Source organism: Lycorma delicatula, chromosome 7 (genome assembly GCF_047948215.1).
Source record: "Lycorma delicatula isolate Av1 chromosome 7, ASM4794821v1, whole genome shotgun sequence".
In the NCBI taxonomy this organism is placed as follows: Eukaryota; Metazoa; Arthropoda; class Insecta; order Hemiptera; family Fulgoridae; genus Lycorma; species Lycorma delicatula.
In genome coordinates, this window is record NC_134461.1 from 75135456 (window position 1) to 75161925 (window position 26470).

The 26470-nt window shown below is 30.5% G+C and overlaps 1 protein-coding gene across 1 annotated transcript in view; it reads right to left on the reverse strand.

Moving 5' to 3' along the window:
* Positions 1-849: 849 nt before the first annotated feature.
* Tbh (Tyramine beta hydroxylase) overlaps positions 850-26470 on the reverse strand; it is a 39337-nt gene continuing 13716 nt past the window's right edge. The window contains exons 3-9 of the mRNA XM_075371584.1: positions 22523-22789; positions 21464-21661; positions 20915-20999; positions 15831-15997; positions 5796-5978; positions 2270-2457; positions 850-1244 (exon numbers count right to left, since the gene is read on the reverse strand). Coding sequence (XP_075227699.1) covers positions 1019-1244; positions 2270-2457; positions 5796-5978; positions 15831-15997; positions 20915-20999; positions 21464-21661; positions 22523-22789 — 1314 coding nt within the window. The 3' untranslated portion in view covers positions 850-1018. The remainder of the gene's footprint in view (positions 1245-2269; positions 2458-5795; positions 5979-15830; positions 15998-20914; positions 21000-21463; positions 21662-22522; positions 22790-26470) is intronic.

A 26470-nucleotide genomic window follows, 5' to 3' on the forward strand; every position in this document is an offset into this window, starting at 1 on the left:
CTGTGTTGATAAATACTATTTCCTAGTATATGCCTGGCCTTAATGTTCTATAGCATTGTTAGTGATAAAATTCAATTCATGCGGAAAATATTTTAATTACTATAAAACATTTTTAACATTAATACTTTTCATAGTTTTCATAAACAATTCTGAGTACCAAAATACTTTAATCAAGTACATTTTGCTTAAAAGTACTTCTCCTCTCTTTTTAATGTCCAGTTGTTTCAGATATTAGGTATTGCTTGTCCATTGCATTACAGAAAAACTTGGTTGTTGTCAGGGAAACAAAACATATTGAAATGTTTCATCCTACTAGTGTTTTTCTTTTCACTCACTACCCATATAAGATACATTTAAAAAAATATATATTACTTAAGGAATTATGTGGTATAAATTTGAAACTTTTGATAGTACTGATAATTTTAGAATCTTTTCAATCTTCTGAATAATTCTCAATTATTTTTATACATGCATGTATGCACACACACATACACCACCAGGAAACTCTTTTTGCTGTTGTCTTCAAAGATTCCATTTCATAAAGCAAAGCGAATTATAAGATAATTAAGATAAATATAATAAGATAATTTTAAGATAAAACTAAACTGAATAACTTTCTTATTTTTGTTTGATGTACTGTTATCATGTTTCTCTGTGTATATATATATATATATATATATATATATATAATTTTTGTTTTGAGTGCTTTTATTTTACTTGGAAATTAATTTACTCAACGTTATACCATTACCATTGATGATTCTGTAAATATATCTTTTCAATTATTTGGATTTTTACCTTCTCTTGATGAAAAAGAGTCAGTTTTTATAATATTAAATTTGGTTTTCTTTTGAATTAAACATAATTTTTATTGTAATAATTATTACACTAATATTCTTTATTCTAATTTCTTAAATAATCAATGAAATATATATTAATTTGAAATAATATAATCATTATTTGCAATAATTCTTAAAGCTGAAAAATAGACCTTTTTTGTGTATTTTCATATGAATCTTTAAGGACAGTTTCTTCTTTTAGGTGGTAATGGGTATAAAATTTTTGTTGTTGGAACGTTTGACCAGTCGCCTGGATATCTCTCACCATTGGATTGATTGCATTGCATATATATAGGTGATTCTTTGTACAAATAATCTAACACTTCTACTCTTAATGGTGACCATTCTATGGCTTTGTAGTTGTCTGATATTCCTAAATCATCTCTTGTTTTTTGTTTTTCTAACCTGTAATCAATAAAAGAAAAGAAAATATGTGTAATATTTTATCTTAATAAATGTTTATAATTATATTATCGTTTAACATTACATTTTTAAAATAAATAACAAATATTATTAAAATTTAATTAATAGTATCATCTAAACCAAACACAGGTAGTAGTACCCCACACTGTATTAAATTTAATTTTTTCATTAGTTTTAGAGATTACTTATTGTAATTGGCTCAGCTACCACCCTCCTATTTGTTTGTTTCAAATTGACATTTAGTTGTATATGTATATGCGCCGCTCACCTTGTTTATGTATAGCTGCACAACGCAGTCAAAACAAACTGTACTCTACTTGTAAAAATAAATCAAATTATTCATTGTCAGTGAGCACTGAAGTTTTATCAGCATTAATAAAACTTAAGTAATAGTAATATAGATATATATCTGTGTTACTAATCTTCTGCTGGATAATACTATAAAGATATTTTATTTTGTTTTATTTTTATTTAGATATAGAAAATAATCTGTGTTCTCGTGTTCTCAGTTTATCTGCAGTAATTGTTTGGAAACACTACAAATCAGTTTGTTACATTTATAGATGTCTATTACTGTTTATGATTTTATTAATTTTTGTTAGAAAATAAGACCTACTTTTATTTATGTTTTGTCACTTATCTTATCAATGTTCTTTTTATAAGTCTAATAATGTCTAGATTAGGAGTAATGACATTCATTGATGAACGAAATAAGAGTTATTTGTAAATGTAATTAAATTTATGACTGATTAAAATGAAAGCTGGTATTTTTATATAAAAAAGAAGATTTTAGAACACTTTGCAACTTCAGTTGTCTAAAGCAATTGTTTATAGAATTAATGTCATCTGGGAAATAGATAAACACTACAAGGAAAGTGACTGAGATAAACAGTTTTGATAATTCCATTTGCTGTGCAGTTAAATATTTTCCATTTGTCTAAATGTTTGTTACCTATTCTCTGAAGGTTGTTACCTATTCTACTAAAAACTTGATAATTATTACTCACTTGTTCATTATTTTAAAGTATGAAGCAAGGCTTTGATCAGATATTGAACTCTTGCATACTTCCAGATCTGTTTTTGGGTAGTAGTAAATGTAATTAACACACATTTCATCTGTGATTGCAAATCCTCCCAAAGTAATGTTATCACGATTCATTGTGTTGTAAGTGCATGTTGTTACTAGTGCATCACCCTGTAATTTAAAATATAGCAATATGAAATATGCATACTATTCATATTTATTAGAATAAAAGATTTTCCTAGAACATAATTTCTCACTTTTTTCTGCTATCAAAGGTTAAAAAAAAAATATAAATATAAATGCATGAATTGATAGAATTTTTCAAAATATCAGTTTTATATATATATATAAAATATATCTTCTTATATATATATATATATATATATATAAATATATGGAGATATAAATATATCTCCATTGCGGCTTTGCACACACTATATGGTTGCATTTCCCATCGCAGTCAAGTTTTTTTTTATGCTCTTTAGTCATAAAAACATAACAGTGGCTGTTATATGTATATTGTTCACACTGGAATGGAAAGCTTTACTATGGTATTAATTTAATATTGCATACTCTTTATTTTCTTACAAATTGAAATCTTAAATTAAACATTAATTGTCAAGAATGAAAATATTTAAATTATATAAAATAAAGCCACCATTTATTAGTATTCCTAATATAGTATATTGCAGTCTGTTCAACTAGTAAATAATAAGCAACTCCAATGACCCAATGAAATGAGGATAATTGTACGACATGTAAATGAGGTGTAGTCTTGTACAGATTCAGGAGGCAGACCATTCCTGAGATATATGGTTAATTGAAGCCCAACCAACAAAATATGCTGGCAACCACTGTTCCATATAAAAGAGCCTCCTTGAAATGAACAACTTATATGCATACATATAAATATATAAATACATCGTGAGTGATTCATAATCAACAATTAGCAAAAAACTACTAACATAAATTTATGGAAATTGTTTACATGTTTTTAAGACTCAGGTTTCATTTCCTCCTTTTTTATTTGTAAAAATAAAATTTTCACTTTTTTCTTACTCTATAAATTTTCACTCTTTCTTTTACTCTTTAAAATTCTCATTTTTTTTGTTACTGTTATTAAATGAATTTGTCTAATTCTTTACTGTTAGTGAGTCTTGTTCCATCTTTCAAACTCAACATGTGTTTATTATGAATGTATAATTAATTAATACAGTAATGTTATATATATATATATATATATATATATGAATTAAAAGTTCAAAGATTATAATAAAAATAATTTATATTATAAATGAAATAAAGACTTTTATTTGAATGAACCAGTGATTAATAAAATATTTAGAATAATTAAACCTCACCGAAGTACTGAACCAAGGTGACATATTGTTCGACCACATGTTCATCTTATGGTATAGTGTACATTAAGAAATTATTTTTTGAAATTCTGAGTTTCAAAGATTAAAATGAGGTAACACTAAATTTTACCATAGTTTGAATTTCTCTGTAATAAATGAAGATATCAACTTGATTTTTGGTGTGAGTAATATACACGTGAATATCCAAAAATCAATTTCTAACATTTTTCAACCTTGAAACGGTAAAATCCTTGAACAATGATAGCAAATTTTCCACATTTCTTTCTATATTGAACGAGATATTCAGTAGAGATATAAAGCAATAGAGATATTAAGCACATTGGTTCAAATAAGACTTTTTTTCTTTAACTTTTTTTAAAATTTAAATGTATTGATTTATTAATAAAAAAATACAATGAATAATAAATAATTCAATGTTAACAAAAAATATGAAAAAATATCAGAAGTTTTTAATGAAATAAAATTTTATGTACTTTTCATTTAAAAAGAATGTGTAAATGTAATTTAATAGGCGTACAAGTAGTCATATTTTGTCCACATCAGATTTTTTAAAACAGAATCAATACTACTTCGTTATTAAGCCTTTAAATTTAATTTTAAAAACATTTACTTCATAATCATTTTATAAAATTATAATAATTTATAAAATGTTGATCTAATTTCCATCAACTTTGTAATCTTTTTTTTTAATTTACTTTATTTATTTATTATTTTCACAAACTTTCTTAATTTTATTTCATTATTATTATTTATCAGTATTAAAATATAAATTTTAATAATCCATATTTTTTTATAATTATGTATTTTGTGATGCTTTCCTGATAAAGGTTTTATCAGGTATCTTATTCATCTAGGGAAATTCTAGATTAATAATTTCATTTCATTGATGTTGCTCGCTTACCTTTCCTGATATGATATTTGTAATGTATTTTATATACTGCTCTGAGTAAAGTATTTATTACTTATACACAGTAATGTGTTAGTTGTTACAATATTACATTAAATAATATGTTCGTAACTTCAGAAATTTCAGCCCAAGTAATGTGCTGCTGAAAATCAATATACATTCCATAAAGATAAGGAAATAAAAAAGATCTGAAAAAATGATTTAGTCGATTTAAATAGGTGTGTAAGTTTGAACATATTTGTATTTTATTTTTGTAATTAAAAGAGAACATTATTGTATAAGTGTATAATCTTTTTTTTTACATAACATTACTACAGCATCATGTTATGATTCTTAATGGATAGCAATGTGAATGAAATGTCATAGAATTGTCATCTCATTACAAATGGGATAAATCCTAATGCAGGAATTACTAGCTAGTATTTACAAATACAGCAATTTACTAAGTTGAATCACCTTATCATGTTAGCAATATATAATATAAATGAAAAACTACCATTCATTTTCTTAAGACACTGATATTATTTTTCTCTTTTTTTTTATGGGAACTTAATGGCTGGCTATGAATGTAAATGTGATATGTCCTTGCAAATTTATAATTAATTAATATAAACCCAAAAGAAAACTAGGTAAGTTGTTAATCATCAAAGTCTATAAAAAATTAAATTTACTATGGCTGTAAGGCTAAAAATATTAAAAGCAAATTTTGAATGTATTATGTAGATTATTTTAAAACAATTACATGTTTCCAAAACGTTTGTGTATATGTGCATTAAATAAGGACTAATGTGAATATGGACTAATGTCCATTAGTTTCTTTTTAGCAACTTTACTTTCAATTTGCATCGATTCATTATTTCTTGCTGATCAGTTTTCTTCTTCATTTTTCTAGAAAAAAACCTAATTTTGTGAGGTTTTAAGAGATTTATAATAATTAATTTAATAAAAACAATCCATGAATATGAATTTATTATTTTGGTCTTATTATCTTCATTTTAAAATCTCAATATCTTAAGAAATTATTTAATTGTCTTTTTTTACAACGGTAATATTATAAACTGGGATCAATTACATTTTAATTAGACACTTCAAGACATTTTACCCATCTACATTGCAGTTTTCTGTTATAGTTTCATATGAAATGCACTTAAAATAATGATTTTTTTTAAAGGAATATAATAACTATCAGTCATTGTAATATATAATTAAAACAAATACATTACCGGTAGTACACGAGTCGGCCGTTTCAGTTGCCTTATTTCTTGAAAATGTTGACTGTAATGGTTATCTCTATTAAGTTCTGGTAGTTCATAACCATCTCTAATGTGTTTTGTTTGTACACGTATTCCAGTTAAATGTGTATGTAATTGTGAACCAAAAACTGTTATACCATGTTGAGGTAAACTCTGAAAATTTATTAAAATATCAATTTTACTTATGTTTGTACTGAACTTGTTAAATATTAATAAGTTTATACAAATTATAAGGTGACATATATGCAAAGAAAATATTACGTGGATAAAATCGCATTGTGACTTAAATAAAGTTTAATGTAAACACATTAATAATTCTTTATGGACAACTATAAAGTTGTTCATATGTACACTTTAATTTCCTGTAATCTTCTGTTTTATGTATTGTCAAAATGAAGTTTAAATTATGTATAACTTTATGGTTGGACAGATTATCTATATTTTCCAATCAAAGTTAGTCATAAACACTAGTCCGAATTGATCACTGACTGATGGATGATTTGTTGATATCTGTACTTCCTGCAATTAATAGTGAAGATCAAGTATCAGGCTTGGTATTTTGGTGCTACAAAATTTATTTTCTATTATAAAACAAAAGGAATAGATTGTTTGCTTTGAACCCAATTACAACTGTTAACTAAGTAACTAAGTATACACTTGCAGTAATTTGTGGTAAAATAAATAAATAAATTAATAAATGTGATCAGAAGGCTAGAGTTCAGAAGTAATTGCCAAATAGCACTAAGCTCAGTCTGAATAGAACAAAATAGCACTTTGTCTGTGGTTAGACAGCAGGAAAGAACAGGGAATAGAGAGTCATATATGAAAGTTTTTTCTGAGTGATAAACACTCTCGTGTATTGCCCAGACATGATATATTTGTTGTAAAAAATAAATAAAAATTAACAGTTGAAAATTATTAAAAAGTAAAAAGCCTTTAACGCATCCTAAAAGTGAACTAAAAACTTGAAGCTACGTAACATTATCTATCTCGATCAAAATAATAAAATTACCATCTGCATTATGGCAAATAACATGAACAATTGAAACATGCTGCAGTAATTTATATATTAGAATATAAACGGATGGCTCTAAGAAATTGTAAAATATAAGATAAAAACATTTCATTATCCCCTAATAGTTTACATGTTAGCCCATAGCATGCTATGAGACGCAGTGCTGCATATCATATAATAATCATTATATCATATAATAATAAGGATGTGGTGCACTGTCAGCTCGCAGTCAACGAGCACAAACTGGTGCATCTGTTTGAGTCATTGGATATCCATGAGTGTGCCCTATTCGCAAACAGCAGATAATAACCTCTTCTCCATGGTTATTTCTGCTTTAGGAGTTCAACGGAGAAACAGTGATCTTAATTGAGTGAAGTTTATTGTTCATGATAGCATTCCAATCACTTTGCCACTCATCATGAACCACCCTCTTCAGGAAACCAACAAGATCATTCAGTTTGATATCACTTTGTTATTGAATTCGGTTATGTTATTACTTTATTACAAGATGTGATTTACATATTTTTGTATTGAGTACAATGATCTGCCTTTCTTAGCTTTGTAATAATTAAATTATTTGTTGACACATTTTAAATATACTCCATTTTCAAAATTCACTGTACTAGCACTTCTTATACTTTGTAAAGCTTCTTTATGTAGCATTAGGTCATCCCTCTTACCCCACTCAAAATATATACATTATCTGACTAGTCTTTCTTCCTGTTCTGTGGAAATTAAAATTCCTAAATAAAACATCTGCTTAATTATTAATCTGTTAATTTATGATTGTTTTACCACTATTTTTTTATTTAAAAGTTTCTAGATTTTCTAAATATTCAATCTTCCTTTTACACAATTGTGAATCAGTTTCATTGAGTGGTTCTAGTCCAGCTCTAGAAGGACATACCCCATTGAAAATGGAAGACTCGATGAAACCGATTTACAATCGTGTAAAAGGAAGAAGATGAATATTTTAGAAAATTTAAAGTTTTTAAATTAGAAAGCTGGAGAAAAATGATCATAAATTTACAGATTAATAATCAAGCAGATGTTTTATGTCTTAATTTGCATAAAAGAGGAACTAAATAAATAAATAATTATAAAAAAAAATAAACAAAGTTTAACCGATAGATAAAAGAACAGGAAGAAAACTTAGCCAGATATTGTATATGTTTTGTGTGGTCTAAGAAGCATAACCTAAAGCTATATAAAGCTTAAAAAAATGGAAGAAGTGCCTGTACAGTGAGTTTTGAAGTATGCTTTGCGTTGCTTTGGGTATCAAAGATTCGGACATATGGCGGCTCATTGTACAAGAAAGCAAATATGTGTGTGTGGTGAACCATTACACCCAGATGACCCATGCAGGGATCCTACTTCTGTGTCAGCTGTCATGGACACCATTCTGCAAGGTCTAGGAATTGTCCTATTTATAAACAGGAAGTAGCTGTCCAAGAGATTAAGACAACATAGAAAGCCAGCTACTTTGATGGAAGGAAACTTGTGCTTGGCAGAATGCCAAAGACAGCTTCATACGTGCAAATTGTGGCTGCTCCTACAGCTTGTATAAAGTCATAAGATGAGTTGTCAGAATAGGCACCAGCTTTAGCTAAGATGGTCGAATGTATCATTGAGAATAGAATGAACATCAAGAGGAAACAGTCCGAAGCCATCGCAGAAGAAAGTAGAAAGATCTGTTGAAAACAGCTCTGTAAGGCCCAAATTTGAGCCTACAATTAAAGCAGTAACTGAGAGGAAGATTGAACCTACTAAAGTAAACTTGCAGGAGGTAAAAATCCCTACAGAGGGATATACAAAACCAGAAGTGATGATTCTGGAAAAGGAAGACTTTAAAAAAACAACAGTGGAGCCTCCAAAAGCACGGAGGCCTTTAGCGGAGACGTTGAAGCAATCGACCACCCCACATATTCTAGTGATGAGTACATCCAGTTTGAATTGCGATGTACTTTTGACTTACCAGCAGAGCCTGTATCATCTAATGCTGGCAGTAGGAGATTCTCCGAGACTTATGGTGGTGAACTGAAGACTCCAACTCTGAGGACTCGGATATAATGGATATCAACATTGAGGCCCTTCGGAAAATGGAGAAAAGGAGTAAAAATGGATGGCCGAAAGGTAAACCGAGGCAGTAAAATTTAATAAGAGATCAATTTTATATTTAAATGAAGAATTTATTTTAATATAATTTGTGTTTTTATTTTTGTATAACATGAGAGTTTTTAAGATGTGTCTTTTTTTATGTTCTCTGAACATCTTCTATGGTGTGTGAAATTAAGTGGCAAGGGCCCTTTACACTCTTGTCATTATGTGTTTGACAGTATATTTTTATATTATTTTTTCTAATATTTTGTAATGGTGTTTTTTTGCAGTGTTTACTTGATTTAAATTTATTGTTTGATAACGTTTCATAAGAACTGTTTTTTTGTTTTTAAGTGGCAAAGACCATTTATACACCCTTGTCATTTTTGTGTTTCTTTTGGGGTTTTTATCCCACGATAAGTCTTTTTATTAGATGATCTTTATTGACAAGACAAGTCTATTGATTATGTCGCTAGTGTTTTTACCGGGAGGGAATAGCATGTTCTTCTTTTTTGTTGTGAAAGGAGCTAATGACTATAGCAGTCGATGCCCCTAAAGCTTCAAAAATAAAATAATAATAATAATAATAATAGTGCCCTGAGGTAGATAATCCCCAGGTCCGGAACATAACATTTACGTTCCACGTACAGAGCGAAAACAGCTGTACATATGTACTATACATAACGCTGGCTAACGGGGCACCGAGTGTTTTTCCTCGGAGATGGCAATTTCTTCGGCCTGATTCCACCTACAGGCCGTAATACTAATGAAAAATTAATAATACTAACATCCTTGTAACGTAATACTAATAGCCGTAATGGTGTGAAAACTTCGGTTTGTAGGGGTCTGGAGACAGTGCAGAGACTGTGCAACCGCTCTCTGCCAGAACATATGCCGGTTCCACCGGATTACCGGACCGGACCTCCAGTAGGAGTGTACCTCGGCGGGATCGAGTAGATCCCCGTGGAAGAGAATTGGAAAAGTTCCAAATGACTTCAGATTTCATTTTCTTAAATGATGATTTTGGAACTTTTTCAGTGCCAGAGATGGATCGATGCCCTGTATAGATCTAGCACTTATAAGTGGATCGAGGTACACTTCTCACGTTTTGGAGGTTCTACATGGAAGCGATCATTTTCGATGCAAATTGTAACTGACGTTACAAAAAAAATATATCCCATCTCCAAAAGATGTCTGTTTGATAAGGCATATTGGACGAGCTTTACAGATACTCCCTGAAACAACTGGAGTTATCGAAGTCGATGTCAACGCTATAACTAATTCCATACTTGACTCGGCATCAAGGTATATTTCCAAAACACCTGGGAAACTCAAGAAGCGACCCGTTCCGTGGCGGAACAATAAAATAAGTGAAGCTATTAAAAGAAAAAAAAGCGTATAATGTTTTTAAGAAACGTCCAAAACTTGGAATTCTAATTGCCTTTAAAAAATGAGGGCGTTTGAAAAAAGGATTATGATAGATTCTGAAAAACCATCCTGGGAGCAATATGTGTCTTCCATTGACAGAAACACAACTGAATCAGTTGTTTGGAGGAAAGTGAAGGCTATTTGTGGACGTGCATGCTTTGCTCCCATAACTTGCCTTTAATACAAAGATGACGTTAAAGATACTTTAAATGACATTACAGAGCTATTAACCAATCATTTCGAAGAAGCCAGCAAGACGGCTAACTACGATGAATATTTTAGAATGCATAAAACAGAATTTGAGGGTCTACTAAATTTCAGAGCTGAAATAAATTATTCATATAATGTACCTTTTAAATAGAAGAATTTGTGAAAGCGTTGCAGAAAACAGACAACACAGCTGCTGGTCCGGATGAAATTCATTATAACATGATCAGACAGCTGAATACCACTACAAACCGTAGATTGTTAGAACTATATAATCAGATATGGCGGGATGGAATGTACCCGCAGCAGTGAAAAAAGCACATATTGTTCCAATGCCAAAGAAAGATAAAAATTTGACAAATCTCAATAGTTACCGTCCTATTTCTTTGACGTGCGCTATGGGAAAAATATTTGAAAAATGATAAATAATCGACTCGTTTGTATTTTAGAAAAAGAAAATCTCTTATCCTCGCATCAAGCAGATGTTCGGCAATACCACTCTACTACTGATCAAATGATCAACTTAGATAACATCATATACAACAGCTTTATCACAAGAAAATATTGCGTCGGAGTCTTCTTTGATCTGCAGAAGGCATTCGATATGACCTGGCGTCATAGAATAATGCTTCAATTACATGAATGAGCATCCATGGCAATCTGCCAGTATTACTCAGCAACTATATGAATGAACGTAAATATCAAGTACGTGCCAACAAAGAATATTCAACAGAAAAAAGATTGGAAAATGGCATACCACATAGCTTACCGTTGAGCGGTACCTTTTTCACGATCGCCATTAATGAACTAATATTAGCCATTCCAGCAGAAATCAGCAAAAGTGTCTATGTTGATGATCTGGAAATTGTACATACCAGCAACACAACAGCTACGTTGAAGTGCAAATTACAACGTACGATAAAGGCTCTCTATGAAGTAGCAAGGAATAATGGTTCCAAATTTTCACCAGAGAAAACGTGCGTGCACACTTCTGTAGGAAGAGAACTCCCCACCGAAGTTCTGTTTTGACCATCGACAACCATCCAGTAGAATACAGGGATAATGTGCGATTTTTAGGGCTATTATTAGATAAATCCCTTGCATGGGGATTACATATACAGGACGATTGGTAAATGCAAAATACTAAACATTATTAAATGTTTATCCAAGGTCAACTGGGGCTCGGATAAAGAAATACTACTGAGGTTGTATAAAGAATTGGTTCAGTCGAAACTCGACTACGGATTTATTGTATATTCATCCGCTAAAAATTCGCTTTACGAAAGTTAGACGTAATACATAACAGCGGAATACGGTATGGCACAGGCGCATTCCGTACAAGTCCGGCGACTTGTCTAATGTCGGAAGCCAAAATAATGCCACTATATTACAGAAGAGAGATCCTATTGCTAAGATATGCGGCAAATATATGGGCCTTTCCTATCCGTTTAAATAATAACATATTCAACAATCGTACTTTGGCTGCATTATACGAACGTCATGCTACCTATTCCAGATTAGTTGGAATACGGTATCACAAACTGATAAGAAAATATGAAATTGCTTTTCCGTTAGCAATTTCTAAAAGAGAAATGCCGCCATGGCTCTTACCAGCGGTGAACACAAGATTGGATTTCTTCAGTGGAAAAATAAAAGAGAAATCAGCCGTAATCATCCAACAGGAATTTTTATCAACTATCAGTAGTTACGAAGAATACGTTAAAATTATACTGAGGTTCTAAAACCGATCACGGTGTTGGATGTTCCATATATGTAAATAGAGAAGCCCATTTTTGGAAACGGCCAGATATGATAAGTGTTTATACGGCAGAACTTATTGTCATACAGCAAGCTCTTCGCTTCTCTGAACATTTCTGCGAAGAGTGAGTGCTTATATGTTCCGATTCGTTAAGTGCACTTACTGCAATTCGGAAGAAGAGTATTAAGGATATGACGTCCATATCGTAAATATCCTATCCATTTTGTATGTTTTAAATGGACAAGGTCAGCGATCTATATTTATATGGACTCCAGAGCATGCTGGTATTGCAGGAAACGAAAGCAGACAAAGCTGCCAGAAAGGAAACAGTGATAACCTTGATAGAATTCTTCTACGAGTGGCAGATGTTAAAAATTGTCTAACTAATACAATAAAAAACAGATGGAGTAATGATTGGAGAAGATTAAATGTCAAATTGAACAAAGTTAGAACTCCATATAAATGGTAGGCGATGTGAAGCACTCGTCGAGAAAAAGCGGTGGTGACCAGACTCAGAATCGGTCGAGTCTTGTATAACAAAATCATATTTGTTAACAGGCGAAGAAAGACCAATGCACAGTGTTTGTAATAAAACACAAAAAGGCATCCAATGGAAAAGTGTATCATATATGAGTACCTAAGAAAGAGGTTCGGACTAATAAATAATATTGCTGCTGATTTAGAAGGTGGAAAAGAAGAAAAAATAGTTGCTTATTTACACACCAGTGGACTACTAACTAGTCTGTAAGTAATTTAAAGCTGTGTTAAAGAATCGTTAAGTGAGTAGTCTAATTTTACGTATACAAGGGGAATTTTGAAGCGTGGCATGTATAGGGCCAGAAGGTATCCATCTCTCTTGCCTAGGACGCCTGAGCTCACCTGCTTGCAAGAATGGGAGAGTCAGGGCATATCCAATGATGGCATGGGGTACCCTTGAGGCTGGACTGAGAGCGTGTGGCAAAGGGTATGTGCAAGGTCATGCCTGGAGCCAGATATGTCAGGACCAGAAAGGGCAGCCTCCCCGACGAGGGGTTCTTCGCCGTTCTGAACAGGTGGTCAAATTGCTTCTATGACGTGGCTGTGAACCTGATGGGTTAAGCCCTTTAGAACAATTTATAGAGAAGAGTCAACTGCCACAGCATCCTGGGGAAACTTATGTGCTGCTTAACGGCAGTTTCGGTTGCCTCGAGGGTGCTTAAAAAAGATGGGAAGGAAAAGATTTCAATGGATATGAATAATGATGATATTGTAAAACATTCTTTTTATTTTGTTTTGTGTTTTATTTATTGTTTTTAATATCTTTACACCCTGTTCTCAGTGTTTGTCATTAATGTTCTGTGTTTAATAATTTTGGTATTTTCAAATAAAATGTAACGACTCTTTACACCCTTACATATGACGAACCTCACGGTGATTCAAATCTTTTTTTAAGGATGTGATGAGGGCTAATAACTGTAGAAGTTGATCCCATATATGTAATGAGAGAGTAAAATCCTTTATGTGTTTGTTTACAACAGATGCATTTAAGGAATACTGACACTTTGAGATTGAAAGGGTACAACATAGTTAGGCTTGATCAAGCGCCTAATCACAGAGCAAGAAGAGGAGTTGCTATCATCTCAGCAAGGTCTGACTCCACTCTGCCTTAGCGACAATAACTATGCCCTGTGAACAAGGTTCCTGATGATAAACAGAAGATGGATGCATGGCGTGCGGGATTGTTTGCTGAGACTGAGGGATTTGTGTTTGCAATCCAGGATTCGGTAGTCAGCATGCTCAATTATTGGAAGCACATAGTGAAGGACCCTGCCTGCGGTGGTCGTGGGTAATTGCCATTTGTGTGGGAGTACAAGCGAGTCTGTGAAGCACGTGATTAGTGGCTGCCAGATTGTGGCCCCAAAAGAATACATGTTCCGACACAATAAGGTGGCATTCTCCATCAGAGGCTAGCCCTAGACCTGGAACTTCTTGATGTGTTCATTTCTTATTAAAAGTATGCTCCTCTGTTCGTATTGGAAAATTACTGTTATAGGATTTATTACGATCGCGCGGTCCTCATGAATAAGCCAGTGGCCCGTAATCGTCCAGATATTGTTGTGATTAAAAAACAGGAAAACATCACCTGGATCATCGATGTGACGATACCACCGGCCGCTAACATCTAGAAGAAATTTGCCAAGAAGCTTTGTCGAAGTTCAGGGATTTGGTGGATCAGGTCAGGGAGGTCTGGACCCAGGGAGAGGTTATAATAGTGCCCATCATCATTGGCGCACTTGAAGAGATTCCTCACTCACTTCACAAGTCACTCAGGGCCATTGGCATTCAGCCTCGCCTCTTCCTGCCAAAGCAGAATGTAGTGATTCTAGACAAGTGTGCTTTGATGAGGAAGTATATAACCTCTGGACTTGATGAGTAATGAACCTGAAGCTGTGACATGTGCCAAGTTGCAGTTGCCACATATGATATGATTTTACTTAGTTACACAACAGTTTTAACCCCTTGCCTTGCCTCCTTGTGGCCAGTGGGTCTATTAACCAGTAAAAAATTACTGTGATAATAATAATAGTTAAAAGTTTGACTTTTAATAATAAAAGTTAAAAATTTACAAATAAATTATCTATAAATTTTTAATATCAAAAAATATTAGTGTTCATAAAACATTATCTTTTTTTATAAACAATCTTCTTGAAGAGAAGTTTTTTTTAATAAGAATATGTCCATTTAAAATGGGTAGTAGAGGTAGATATCTGCACAGTTTCAACTTATGATGATTTTTTTTAATTAAGCACATTTTTGGCATGTTTAATTGAGGTTGAATGAGAAAGAATTTGCTTTTAATTACAAAACTAAAATTTTATACACATGATTCACTAATGACTGATTAAAATCTGCGTAGTTATAAAATAATATAAATTTACAACTGTATAAGTTGAAAGTAATAATTTTTTTAGTAACTACTAATAATTAATAGTTAAAATTAATTTGAGTGGTAGATTAATTGCTGTTTAATTGTTAGTAATATTAAAGGTAAATAATTATTAAGTTATGAATTCTCAGATTAATAAATTCTTATCTACATATTAGAAACACCAAATTCTTCTTTTTATTCATTCTTTGTAAAGCTTTCCATTTTTAACTGACACTGAAAAAGTATTTAAGTTATCATAAATAATTGTTTTAATTTTAAATTAATACTGTAAAATAAATTGTGTATATTTTGTTACTTTTCTTAAAATTTATCAAGCAACTACTAGACAATCTTACCTGTTGGTAGGAGATTGTGACATGTTGGTAGGATATAGTACACTTATGCTTAAGCGAGGAAATTTATATAAAATCACTGTAAACTTTTTGTACTTTTGTTGTTTTTTCTGCCTTTATAAAGTATACTCTGAGATCTAAATCCATGCTGATATCAATTAAATACCAGTATTTCAAGAGGCATCATATTATACATAACCATTATTTATATTAGAATAACTTTGACATTTGTACTTACTATTCCAGTACATTCAGCAACACAGAAACCAGTTAGTTCAAAGTGTTCTAGTTTTGGTGGTATTGCCATTTTATCTATGTATTCCAGACCAAGCTCCATGACTGCTGCATCATAATGTCTTAATTTATCCGTAACATGAACACGCACTCCTGAGCTATCCACCCAATCTAAACAAAACAAATCGTTAAGTTTAAAATTTTATATAATATCCAGTTATGTAAATTCATATTAAAAATATGAATTGCTTTGGATCTGTCCTTTCCTGTACATTCTCCATCATATAGTGGGTATCTTGTAACCTGCTTGTGCTTTGCGGTGAAAAAATTCCATATGATGTACTAATCGTTCATTACCTTTCTGTATCACTGATTTAAACTGAAATAACAAAGAAATAATGAAGAATTTGATTAAAGGTAGAGAAGTGTAGTTTTTTTTTTTACCATCATTATATATTTGATGTTATAGTACACATAAAAGTTAATTATTAATAATTAATAATCCATTTATTATTAGCAATAATAATAAATAACACTAATAAGCATAATTTTTGTTTCCTAGAATGCAATACATGATTTTAATCTTTTTTTTATGCTGAAAACGAATATAAACTCAGAATCTTTCTATCACTTACCATTTTTGAAAAATGTTTTAATTTTAATAAAGGATTTTTTTCATTTTTCAACTTATAGTTAGCATTTTAAGCTCCTATATTGTACTTTGCTAGCTCATTTTTTTTTTATTATTTAACTTTGTTAATATAATTTGTAAGCTATAAATAAACAATACTAGACAAAGAATTAAATGATAGTCACATATTATGACATCTTATCTAATACTGAAGAGTGAGCCTTCATGGACAAGATTAATCATGTCTGTGCAAGTCAAAACATGTAGCTGAAAACACAGCTGTGTTGTTTGTATTAAGCACAGGATTTAGGAATGAATTAATTTTGTTTTGTCTTATTGCTGTCTTACATCTGTTAATAGTGCAAGGACATAATGCCTTGAAATTGTGTAAATGAGTGGATCCCTTTTGATACGTATGTGGTGAGTTTACTGTAAAATTAAATAGAAAAAAAACATTACACCTGTAATTAAAGAAGTATATCATTTGTAATTTCAGTGAAAAATTGGTGATCAGGATAAGGACGTGGGCTTCTCATATAATATGCACTAATTGTTCTGTATGTTTAAGAGGATGGCTGAAATACACACAGAAGGCTTTGCCATTTGTTATACGTGAACCAAAGGATCATGTAACCAATTGTTATTTTTAACACATGAGTTAAAAATCTAAACATACTGTAAAATATCCTTCATTACAATCTGCAATCAGGCCTGTACCTCACAGTGAAATTATTTCAGTTCCCGAGCTACCTGTGAATGCATGTTTCAAAAGCAGCGATGAAGAATCTGGCAGTACTGAAGAAGACAACAATGAGTTTGATTTTAAATTATCTTCCAATAAGCCACATCTTATATTACAAAAATAATTAAACGACTTTGTAAGGGATTTAAATTTATCAAAAACTCAAGCTGAATTATTAGCATCAAGACTGCAAGGTTGGAATTTACTTCCAAAAACTACAACAATTTTGGGCTTTTAAAGCCGACAAAAAGAATTTTCTCAGTACTTTATTGATGAAAATAATCTGGTTTATTGCGCTTAGGAGAAGTTCATAAACCTGAGGACTGATGCCTTTTCATAGATACATCCAGGTATAGTTTAAAAGTGGTCTACTACACAACAGTAACAAATATCCTTCGATACCAATCGCTAATGGTATTAATTTGTAAGAGACATATGATGTGATAACATTCTTGAAAAAATAAATTATAAAAAACATAGCTGGAACGTATGTGGTGATTTGAAGTTGTAGCTATTTTGTTAGGCATGCAGTTAGGCTATACTAAATACATGTGTTTTCTTTGCGAATTCTATGTTACCAAAGAGTGGAAGAAACGAGACAACTTAACTCCAAATGGGGAAAATATTATTTATGAGCCCATAGTTGAACCCAAAAAAATATTTTTACCCCCTCTCCTTATCAAGCTAGGACTAATGAAAAGTTTTGTAAAAGCAATGAAGAAAGATAATCTGGATTTTTGTACATTAGAAATTTGTAAAAATGTAAGTGAAGGAAAAATGAAAGAAAGAGTATTTATTGGTCCTCAAATAAGAGAGTTGGTCAAAGATGATGTATTTAACTCAATGTTAATAATGTAGAAAGTGCACCTTGGACTTCATTTTAAGACATTTGCAAAAAGTTTCTCATAAAAAAAATCCGACAATTACCATGATATTGTTAATCAATTTCTTACTTATTTCATACAGAGCTATGGGATGTCACCTCAGAGATGTAAGAGACGAACACAGTGAACATTTTCACCAAGCCATTTCGGTGATGGAAAGCCGCTGTAAAGAGAAATGCAATACTAACATGCTAGCCGATTACTGTTGGACATTAATTCGGGATGTGCCTGAGGATATTTATAAAAGAAAACCGTCTGCGAAATCATTCTAACACAGGTATGGCCATGCAAAACTACTAATTTTACAGATTTTAACTATATTTTCCCTTAATTTTTTTTGAAGCATAATTTATTTAAAACTAAGGGTGATAGAAAAATTGTATTTACAGATCTGTAATGTACGCAAAAAAACAATTCAAGAAATGGTATCACACTTAAAAAAACATTAAAATTTTTTTATTATCTATCAGTGTAATTAATTAATTGAATAATTAATTATTCAATTTATTATTAGCAATTTAATTTGCTAATAATTTAATATAAACTGCTAATAAAGTAATTCGATATAAATTAATTAAAGTTGTGTCTTCTATTGTTAATAAAAATTGATTTCATAGATTTTACACATAATAAATTTTATTTTAAATTTAATTTGATTTATAAGATAACTGTTCTCTATACCTCAAGATATTCCCTCAAGATATAAGAGGCCTGGAAACACTCTGAAAGTCAGATTTTTCTTTTTGTTTTAGATCCAGGTTCTTAATTATTTTTTCATTCAGTGAACTAATCAATGAAAAGCTTCATATTGTATAAATAAAATGAAATTATTCAAACTTTCATGCTTTTATAAAAACCTATAATAATGAAATATTTTCTTATCATCAGTATCTTTTCTTTTCTTTTTCTGTTTAGCCTTCAAAACCATCATAAGGTGCCTTTAGTATCTGTATAGCTCCTACAATCTAATAGATTTTGATGAATCTATCAATTAAGTTTCAGATTTGTTTTTTTTTTTAATAAATGATGACTTGATTATTGTACTAGATTTATTTTCTGTGTGGTAAGAATTATTTGGTTTATAGAAAAAGATATTTGTTGTACTTAAACTCTTTCTATAACTCTTCACCCTGGTTTTTTTCCAGCTTGCTGTTGGAAAATAATGATTTTCCATCCATTCTATAAGGAAGGAAATTAAAATTACAAATTGTGGTTTGGTCAATGTTATGTGTGTTCAGTTTGTATTTGCTAGTTGTTAAGGGTAAATATATTTCTTATGAAACTGAAAAATTTACTTTGAAGGAGTACTTAATGTCAAATATCAGTCACTGGATGTAATATACTCATAAATATTACTAAATTTTGTTTTTGTTATTTTACCTACTTATTACTTTTTCTGGGTTATCAGATACTGTAAAACAATGTAATTATTTTTATATATATATATATATGAGGGTTATTTTTTTTTCAAGGTCCGATCAGTTTTGAAATAAAAACCTGCGCAAAAATCGGATGAACCTTTGCGAATATGTGTTGCGGAGCGTCTGTAGTATGGCCTTCAAGCACGCCGCGTCACTTTGTTTAGTTCTGAACATGCAGCTAGCACGTAAACATGTCTACAACAATAGCATCTCCCGCCAAGTGTGAAGTGCGTGCGGTAATTTGATTTCTTCAGGCTGAGAGATGTAATGCAGCTGAAATTCATTGACGAATAAGTAATGTGTATAATAAAAATTCAATGAGTGACAGCAAAGTGCGACAATGGTGCAGGAACTTTAAAGCAGGACATACAGATGTTCATGATGCAGGCGGTCAGGGAAGGAAGCGAGTGTCAACCTATGATCTCGTTGAGCGAGTGGATGAGGCAATTCGAGAAAATCGTCGGTTCACAATTTCTGTACTGAGTGATTAGTTTCCTGAAATTTCAAGGTCAGCTGAAGTCTCTCACACCATTGTGAGTGAGAGACTTCAGTACCGCAAACTGTGTGCGAGATGGGTTCCCAAGATGCTGTCCGACCATCACAAAACAATGAGAATGGACGCCTCCCTAACGTTTCTCCAGTACTACCACAATGAAGGAGAAGATTTTTTGAACAAAATTGTCACAGGGAACGAGACATGGGTCCATTTTGAAACTGAAGAAACAAAAGAACAATCCAAACAGTGGATGCATTCTCATTCTCCCAGTAAACCAAAGAAGTTCAAGCGAACCTTCTCCAACAGAAAGTGTATGGCTACTGTGTTGTGGGACCGGAATGGAGTTCTTTTGGTGGAATTCATGGAACGTGGCCTGACCATCACTACAGCCTCATACTGCGTGACTCTTCAACGTCTACGAAGGGCAATTCAGAATAAGCGGAGAGGAATGTTGTCATCAGGCATTGTCTTTCTCCATGACAATGCTCGGCTGCACACTGCAACTGTGACAAAGAAGCTCCTGCAGCGTTTTCGTTGGGAAGTATTTGATACCACCATACAGCCTGGACTTGCTCCATCCGATTTTCACTCTTTGCTCACATGAAACGCTGGCTAGGAGGACAACATTTTGACACAGACATCGAGCTGCAGACCAGTGTAGAAAGGATGGCTGAAAACACAGGCAGCTCCGTTCTATGACGAGGGTATTGGAAAGTTGGTACCACGCTACGCCAGATGTCTAAATCGGAGTGGTGACTATGTAAGTACTTGTTAAAAATAAATACTTTATTTATTTTCACTGTGGTTTTAATTTCGTGACCGATCAGACCTTGAAAAAAAATAACCCTCATAATTTGTAGAATATGAGATACATTATTATAAAAAAATTGTTATTATTGTTAAATTTAACTTGCCTGATTTCAATTCTGGATTATTATAGTGCACTTCTAACATCCCATACGAATTGTAGTCTGGTCCTCCCACTGGAAGTCCAGCTTCCTGAAATATATATTTTATTTCTTTAATTAAAATGATAAATTCATAAAAAAATGTAATTTATTTGTTATGTAAATAAGTCTACAATCCATGATAACTGTAAGTTGTAATGAAATTTACTGTGTCTTAAAAGGGTTAATTTTTTAATGAAAATGAAGGACAACGTTAAAATTGAGACAATTTAAAATTATCAAATGATGAAGGTTATACATATAGGTTTTATATATATATATAAAATTGTTGTAAGTAAAAAATAATTGTTTGGGTTCAGGAATCAGTCAAAGTTTAGGAGATTAAAAATGATATTGAAGTATAATACAATTATTATTATTATTATACAATGTTACTAATTTAAAGAAAAGTATTAAAAATAATTGTTTTATTGAAAATACAATAATTATACAACAAATCAAATACAAAATTAAATACAGATCTTTAAAATAAAATAATAATTATTATTTATTTACCTTTGGATATGTAAACGGTGTTGCTCCCATTGCCCATGCAGCTATAACTTTCTTACAAACTTGAGTTGCTTCGGGCCTGTCCTTTCCCATACAGTCTCCATCATATAGTGGTATCTCTTTACCTGCTGGTGCTTCGCAATGAAACAATTCCATATGATGTACTAATGGTTCATTGCCTTTCTGTATCACTGATTCAAACTAAAATAAGAAAGAAATAATGAAGAATTTGATTAAATCTAGAGAAGTGTAGTTTTTTTCTTCTGTAACCATTATTTATCTGTGTTGTAGTACACATAAAAGTTTATGATATGAAGTAAATTACCAATAATCTGATATAAATTAATTAAACTGTGTTTTCTATTGTTAATAAAAATCGATTACATAGATTTTATTTGTGATAAATTTTATTTTAAATCTAGTTTGATTTATAAGATCAAACATGTTGCATGTCTATTCTTAGTTTGATGCACATTGCTACAAAATTTCACTATTCTTTACGTAGCACTATAATTATAAATTTACTATAACTTTGAAAGGAAAAATGTTAAGAGTTATATCATTTTAAAAAAAGTCAAATCAATGAGAATTATCTTAGTATTTCATCTTATTAATTCTCCAATTTTCAGTGTTCAATTTTATTAATGATATCAATAATAAACTATGAACTTTATTTAATTGTTTAGTTATATGTTAACTTTACAAAAGAATGAGAGGAAGAGAAAGATTCAACTAATTGATAATACCAAGCTGGAAGGGTTGTTATGTAAACAAAAAGGTTGGCAGAGAATTGATTGACTTGAAGTATGACTACGTACATTCACCATCATAAATAATCTTTTGATTTCTCTCTTGTAAGTATACTTAACACTGATCATATTTTATTTTATAAATATGATTTTTTATTAATAGGTTTCACAATATTTATAATAATGATTTATGTTGTTTATATGCCATAAATTTTTATAGAAAAAGTACATTTAAGAATAGGTAGTTTTTACCATAAGTTATTGCTTAAGGTGATTAATTTGTAATAATTTAATATATTAATTTTTTTCATACCTGAATTATATGATGTTTCTGTTTAAATTCTGATGGCAATTTTACTACCCGACACCAGTATGTAGTTTCCTTATTTGGTACTTTTGTGTTATCAGCCAGCACTTGAAAACTCCATGAATCAGGAGGTAGATATGTGTAAGCATTGACATTTTTTAAAAGTTGTGTCCTTTGTAAACCGTGCTGTTTTGCTGCTGTTATTTTTAAACCATTTAAACCGTATGGAAGTAGTCCATTTCCAATTGCCCATATAATATGTGTTGTACCATCCTGCAATAATTAATTACTGTGTATTTTTTTTTTAATTTTTACTTCTGTGTTCGAAGTAAAGGAAATATTGTAATTGTGAAAAATTTCGGTTTTCAGATTTCAACGGAAATATTCATTTTGACCATCCCTGAATTTTGACTAGTTTCGGCATGACGTCTGTATGCACGTACGTACATATGTATGTATGAGTATATACATATGTATCTTGCATAACTCAAAAATGATTAGCCGTAGAATGTTGAAATTTTGGATTTAGGATTGTTGTAACATCTGGTTGTGTACCTCCCCTTTGGATTGCAATTGACTTGACCAAAAAGACCAAAATCCAAAAAAATTGGATTTTGACTTTTTCTTAACTGCAGTAATAAGCCCTCACTGAGAGCTTTTAACAATATATCATAAGTGGAACTTTTTTCATTGGTTCTGAAGTTATAGCCAAATAAAATTTTAATTAATGAAATATTTTCATCTTACAAGGGGAAAGTACATTTGGTTTAATCTACTTCATTTCCTTTTTTTTTTAATTTAAATATATTGATTTATTAATAATTCTTAACTTCTGATAGTAAAAAAAAATTCACAATAAATAATAATTCAACAAAAGAAAAACAATATGAAAAAATGTCAGAAGTTATTGGTGAAATAAAATTTGATGTACTTTTAATTTAAAAGAAATGTGTGTATGTAATTTAGTTCAGACGTACACGGAAGTCATGTAGTGTCCACACCAGTTTTTTTTTAAATTTATTATTAATTATTAACTTTTGATTTTAAAAAACAAAGTTTACAAAAAACAAATTCAATAACAATAAAAAAATGAAAAAAATCAGTTACTTGTGAAATAAAATTCTATGTACTTCTCATTTTAATTCAAAAATTTTTACAGAGGTTAATAATTATTAATAAATCTATATTTTTAAATTAAAAAAAAAAAAGTTAAAAAAATATATGTATATGAAGTCAGATTCGAACCGATGTGTGCACGGTTACAGATCCGACATGTTCTCACTTACACCACAAAACTACTTGAGTGATGTGAAACAAAATTAATATATAAACTAATATAAAATGCTGATACGGACACCACAAAAATCTAATGGAATGAGGTGTCCACCACTGCAGTTGTGTAACTGTCCACTTTATTAAAGAATTGGAGAATCATATCTCACTTTCAAATGAAATAAGTTTAAATTAAGTGCAGCAAAAAAAATGTGTATATGTAATTTAACAGGCGTACAAGGAAGTCATGTAGTATCCACACCAGATTTTTGTGTTAAGTAGTATAGCATGAAGCAAAAGTTTGTTAAAATTTAATTAGTTATAGTTTTCTTCAGACATGACTTGGATTAATTGGTAACGTTTTTTTCTTGTGTACTTATACTCGTAAAATACTAATCGTTTTGTACTTACACATTATTGATTAGAGATTTAATAAGATGTTAAAAGTCTCATAGTAATTCGTTACACTAAATCCCTTACAATTTAATAGTTTGAAAACAGCCATATTGTTAACCCAGACAGCATCCTTCAAAACAAAAGAAGTTTAGATTTTTGCAGAGTTATTTAATCAAAAGTTATTACTCAAAAAACGTTTTTCTTGATGCTTAAACCTGTATAAAAATCTGATATGGACACCACATGACTTCCTTGTACACCTATTAAATTGCATATATACATTTTTAAAAGTATATAAAATCTCTATTTCACTAATAACTTATGATTTTTTTTCATATATTTTTTTTATTGTTATTATTGAATTATTATTTATTGTAATTTTTTTTTAAAAACAAAGGTTTATAATTATGAATAAATCAATATATATAGATTAAAAAAAAAACATTTTTTAAATGAAATGAAGTCGAATTTCAACTGATATGCGTTTCCCATGTAAGATCAAAATATTTCATTAATTAAAATTTTATTTGGCTGTAACTCTGGAACCAATGAAAATAATTACCACTAGCACTTATATAGGTGAAAATCTCTCAATGAGGGCTTATTACTGCAGTTAATAAAAAGTCCAAAATCCAGACTTTTTGGATTTTGCGTTTTTTTTTTTTTTTGACACTTTTGGTCCAGTCGATTGCAATCAAAAGGAGAGGTGACAACTAGATGTTACAACAGTCCTAAACTCAAAATTCCAACATCCTATGGCTAATTGTTTTTGAGTTTTATGAGATACATATGTACAGATGTCACGCTGAAACTAGTCAACATGGATTCAGGGATGGTCAAAATGGATATTAATGTTGAAATCTGAAAACAGACATTTTTTGTGATCACAATACTTCCTATACTTCATACAAGGAAGTAAAAATTAATGTATTTTTTTTTTAATTACCATTTTAGTTAAATAAGATTATTAATTTCTTTATGTGTAATTTTTTTTTATATATAAGAAGACTATTCATTATTCTTCATCATTTAACAATGAACATTTTGAAATAATCAGTAAAATTCTCATTAAATATTCAATTAACAAAATTTTAAAAATTTAATCTGATTTAATGACTAATCATATACGTTTTGATAACAGTTAATTAGCTCTTTTAACAGTTCCCAAACATAACAGTATTGTTACATTATTTAAAAACTTAGTTTATTTGTTAATCATAATTTTTTATTACCTTTTTTATTAATTTTTATTCTGTACATAGAAAATAATTTTGAACAGTATTATAACTGTAAATAAGAATTGTGTATGTTAGTCATTAATGGTTGTTATATCAATATCATTATATGTGCTTTGTACATTACCGATTACATAGTTTATAAAATTTTGGTGCAAATATAACAGCAATCCTTTAATATAAATTTTATATACATGAAAATATAAATCTATTTCCATTACTTTTCAGTGTAGTCTCTTTTATCTTATTACTAATAGGGAAATTTTTTTAAATACCATTCTCAAAAATTCATTCAGTTTCTTCTCAAAACAGCTTTATAACCTTCAATAAACAGCTTCAATAACCTTGTCATTATGCTTAATTTTTTAATGAAAATTGTTCCAATGGTCTGAGCAAGTAATAATTACAAAGACAAGTCAGGGCAGTATGGTGGATACTGTTATACATCACAATTGAGAGAGTTACTTAATTAAAACAGAATAATGAAAATAAGTACCACCTGGAGGAAACAGAAGTAAGATTTAGCTTCCCTTTTGGCATATAATTTGAAAATCATTGTTATTGAATAATACTGTACAATGGGTTTTTGAGTGATAAGGAAAGAAGTCTAAAAATTAAGATCCTTTGATTACTTGATCATGTCAGCCGTGGTCTTCTAAGCAGAAGAAACTTTGCTTTTCTTGGCAGAGTACTTTACTACAGAAATATGTTTCACCTTGTTTGTTCTTGCTCTCTCTGATTCAGTAAAAAAAATAGTGGCTTCTAGTCTCATCAGATAAAAAGAAACATCAAACCCTTTTAAAAATATTAAAGAAGTTAAGCCAAGGCTGCTAAATATTCTTCCTTCTTCTCTAGTGGTAACAAGACAAGAAATCCACCTTGCAGTGTTCTTTTTTCTGTTTCTTATTTTAATTTCATATGCAGCATTTCCTGAAGCACACTGAACTTTAATTCATAGCCTCTAAGATAATTGTGTTGGTAGTTTGTTTGGGCTGATTGGCCACAATCTCACAAATGTTTGATGGTGGTCAAGAGTTTAGAAAAAACATAG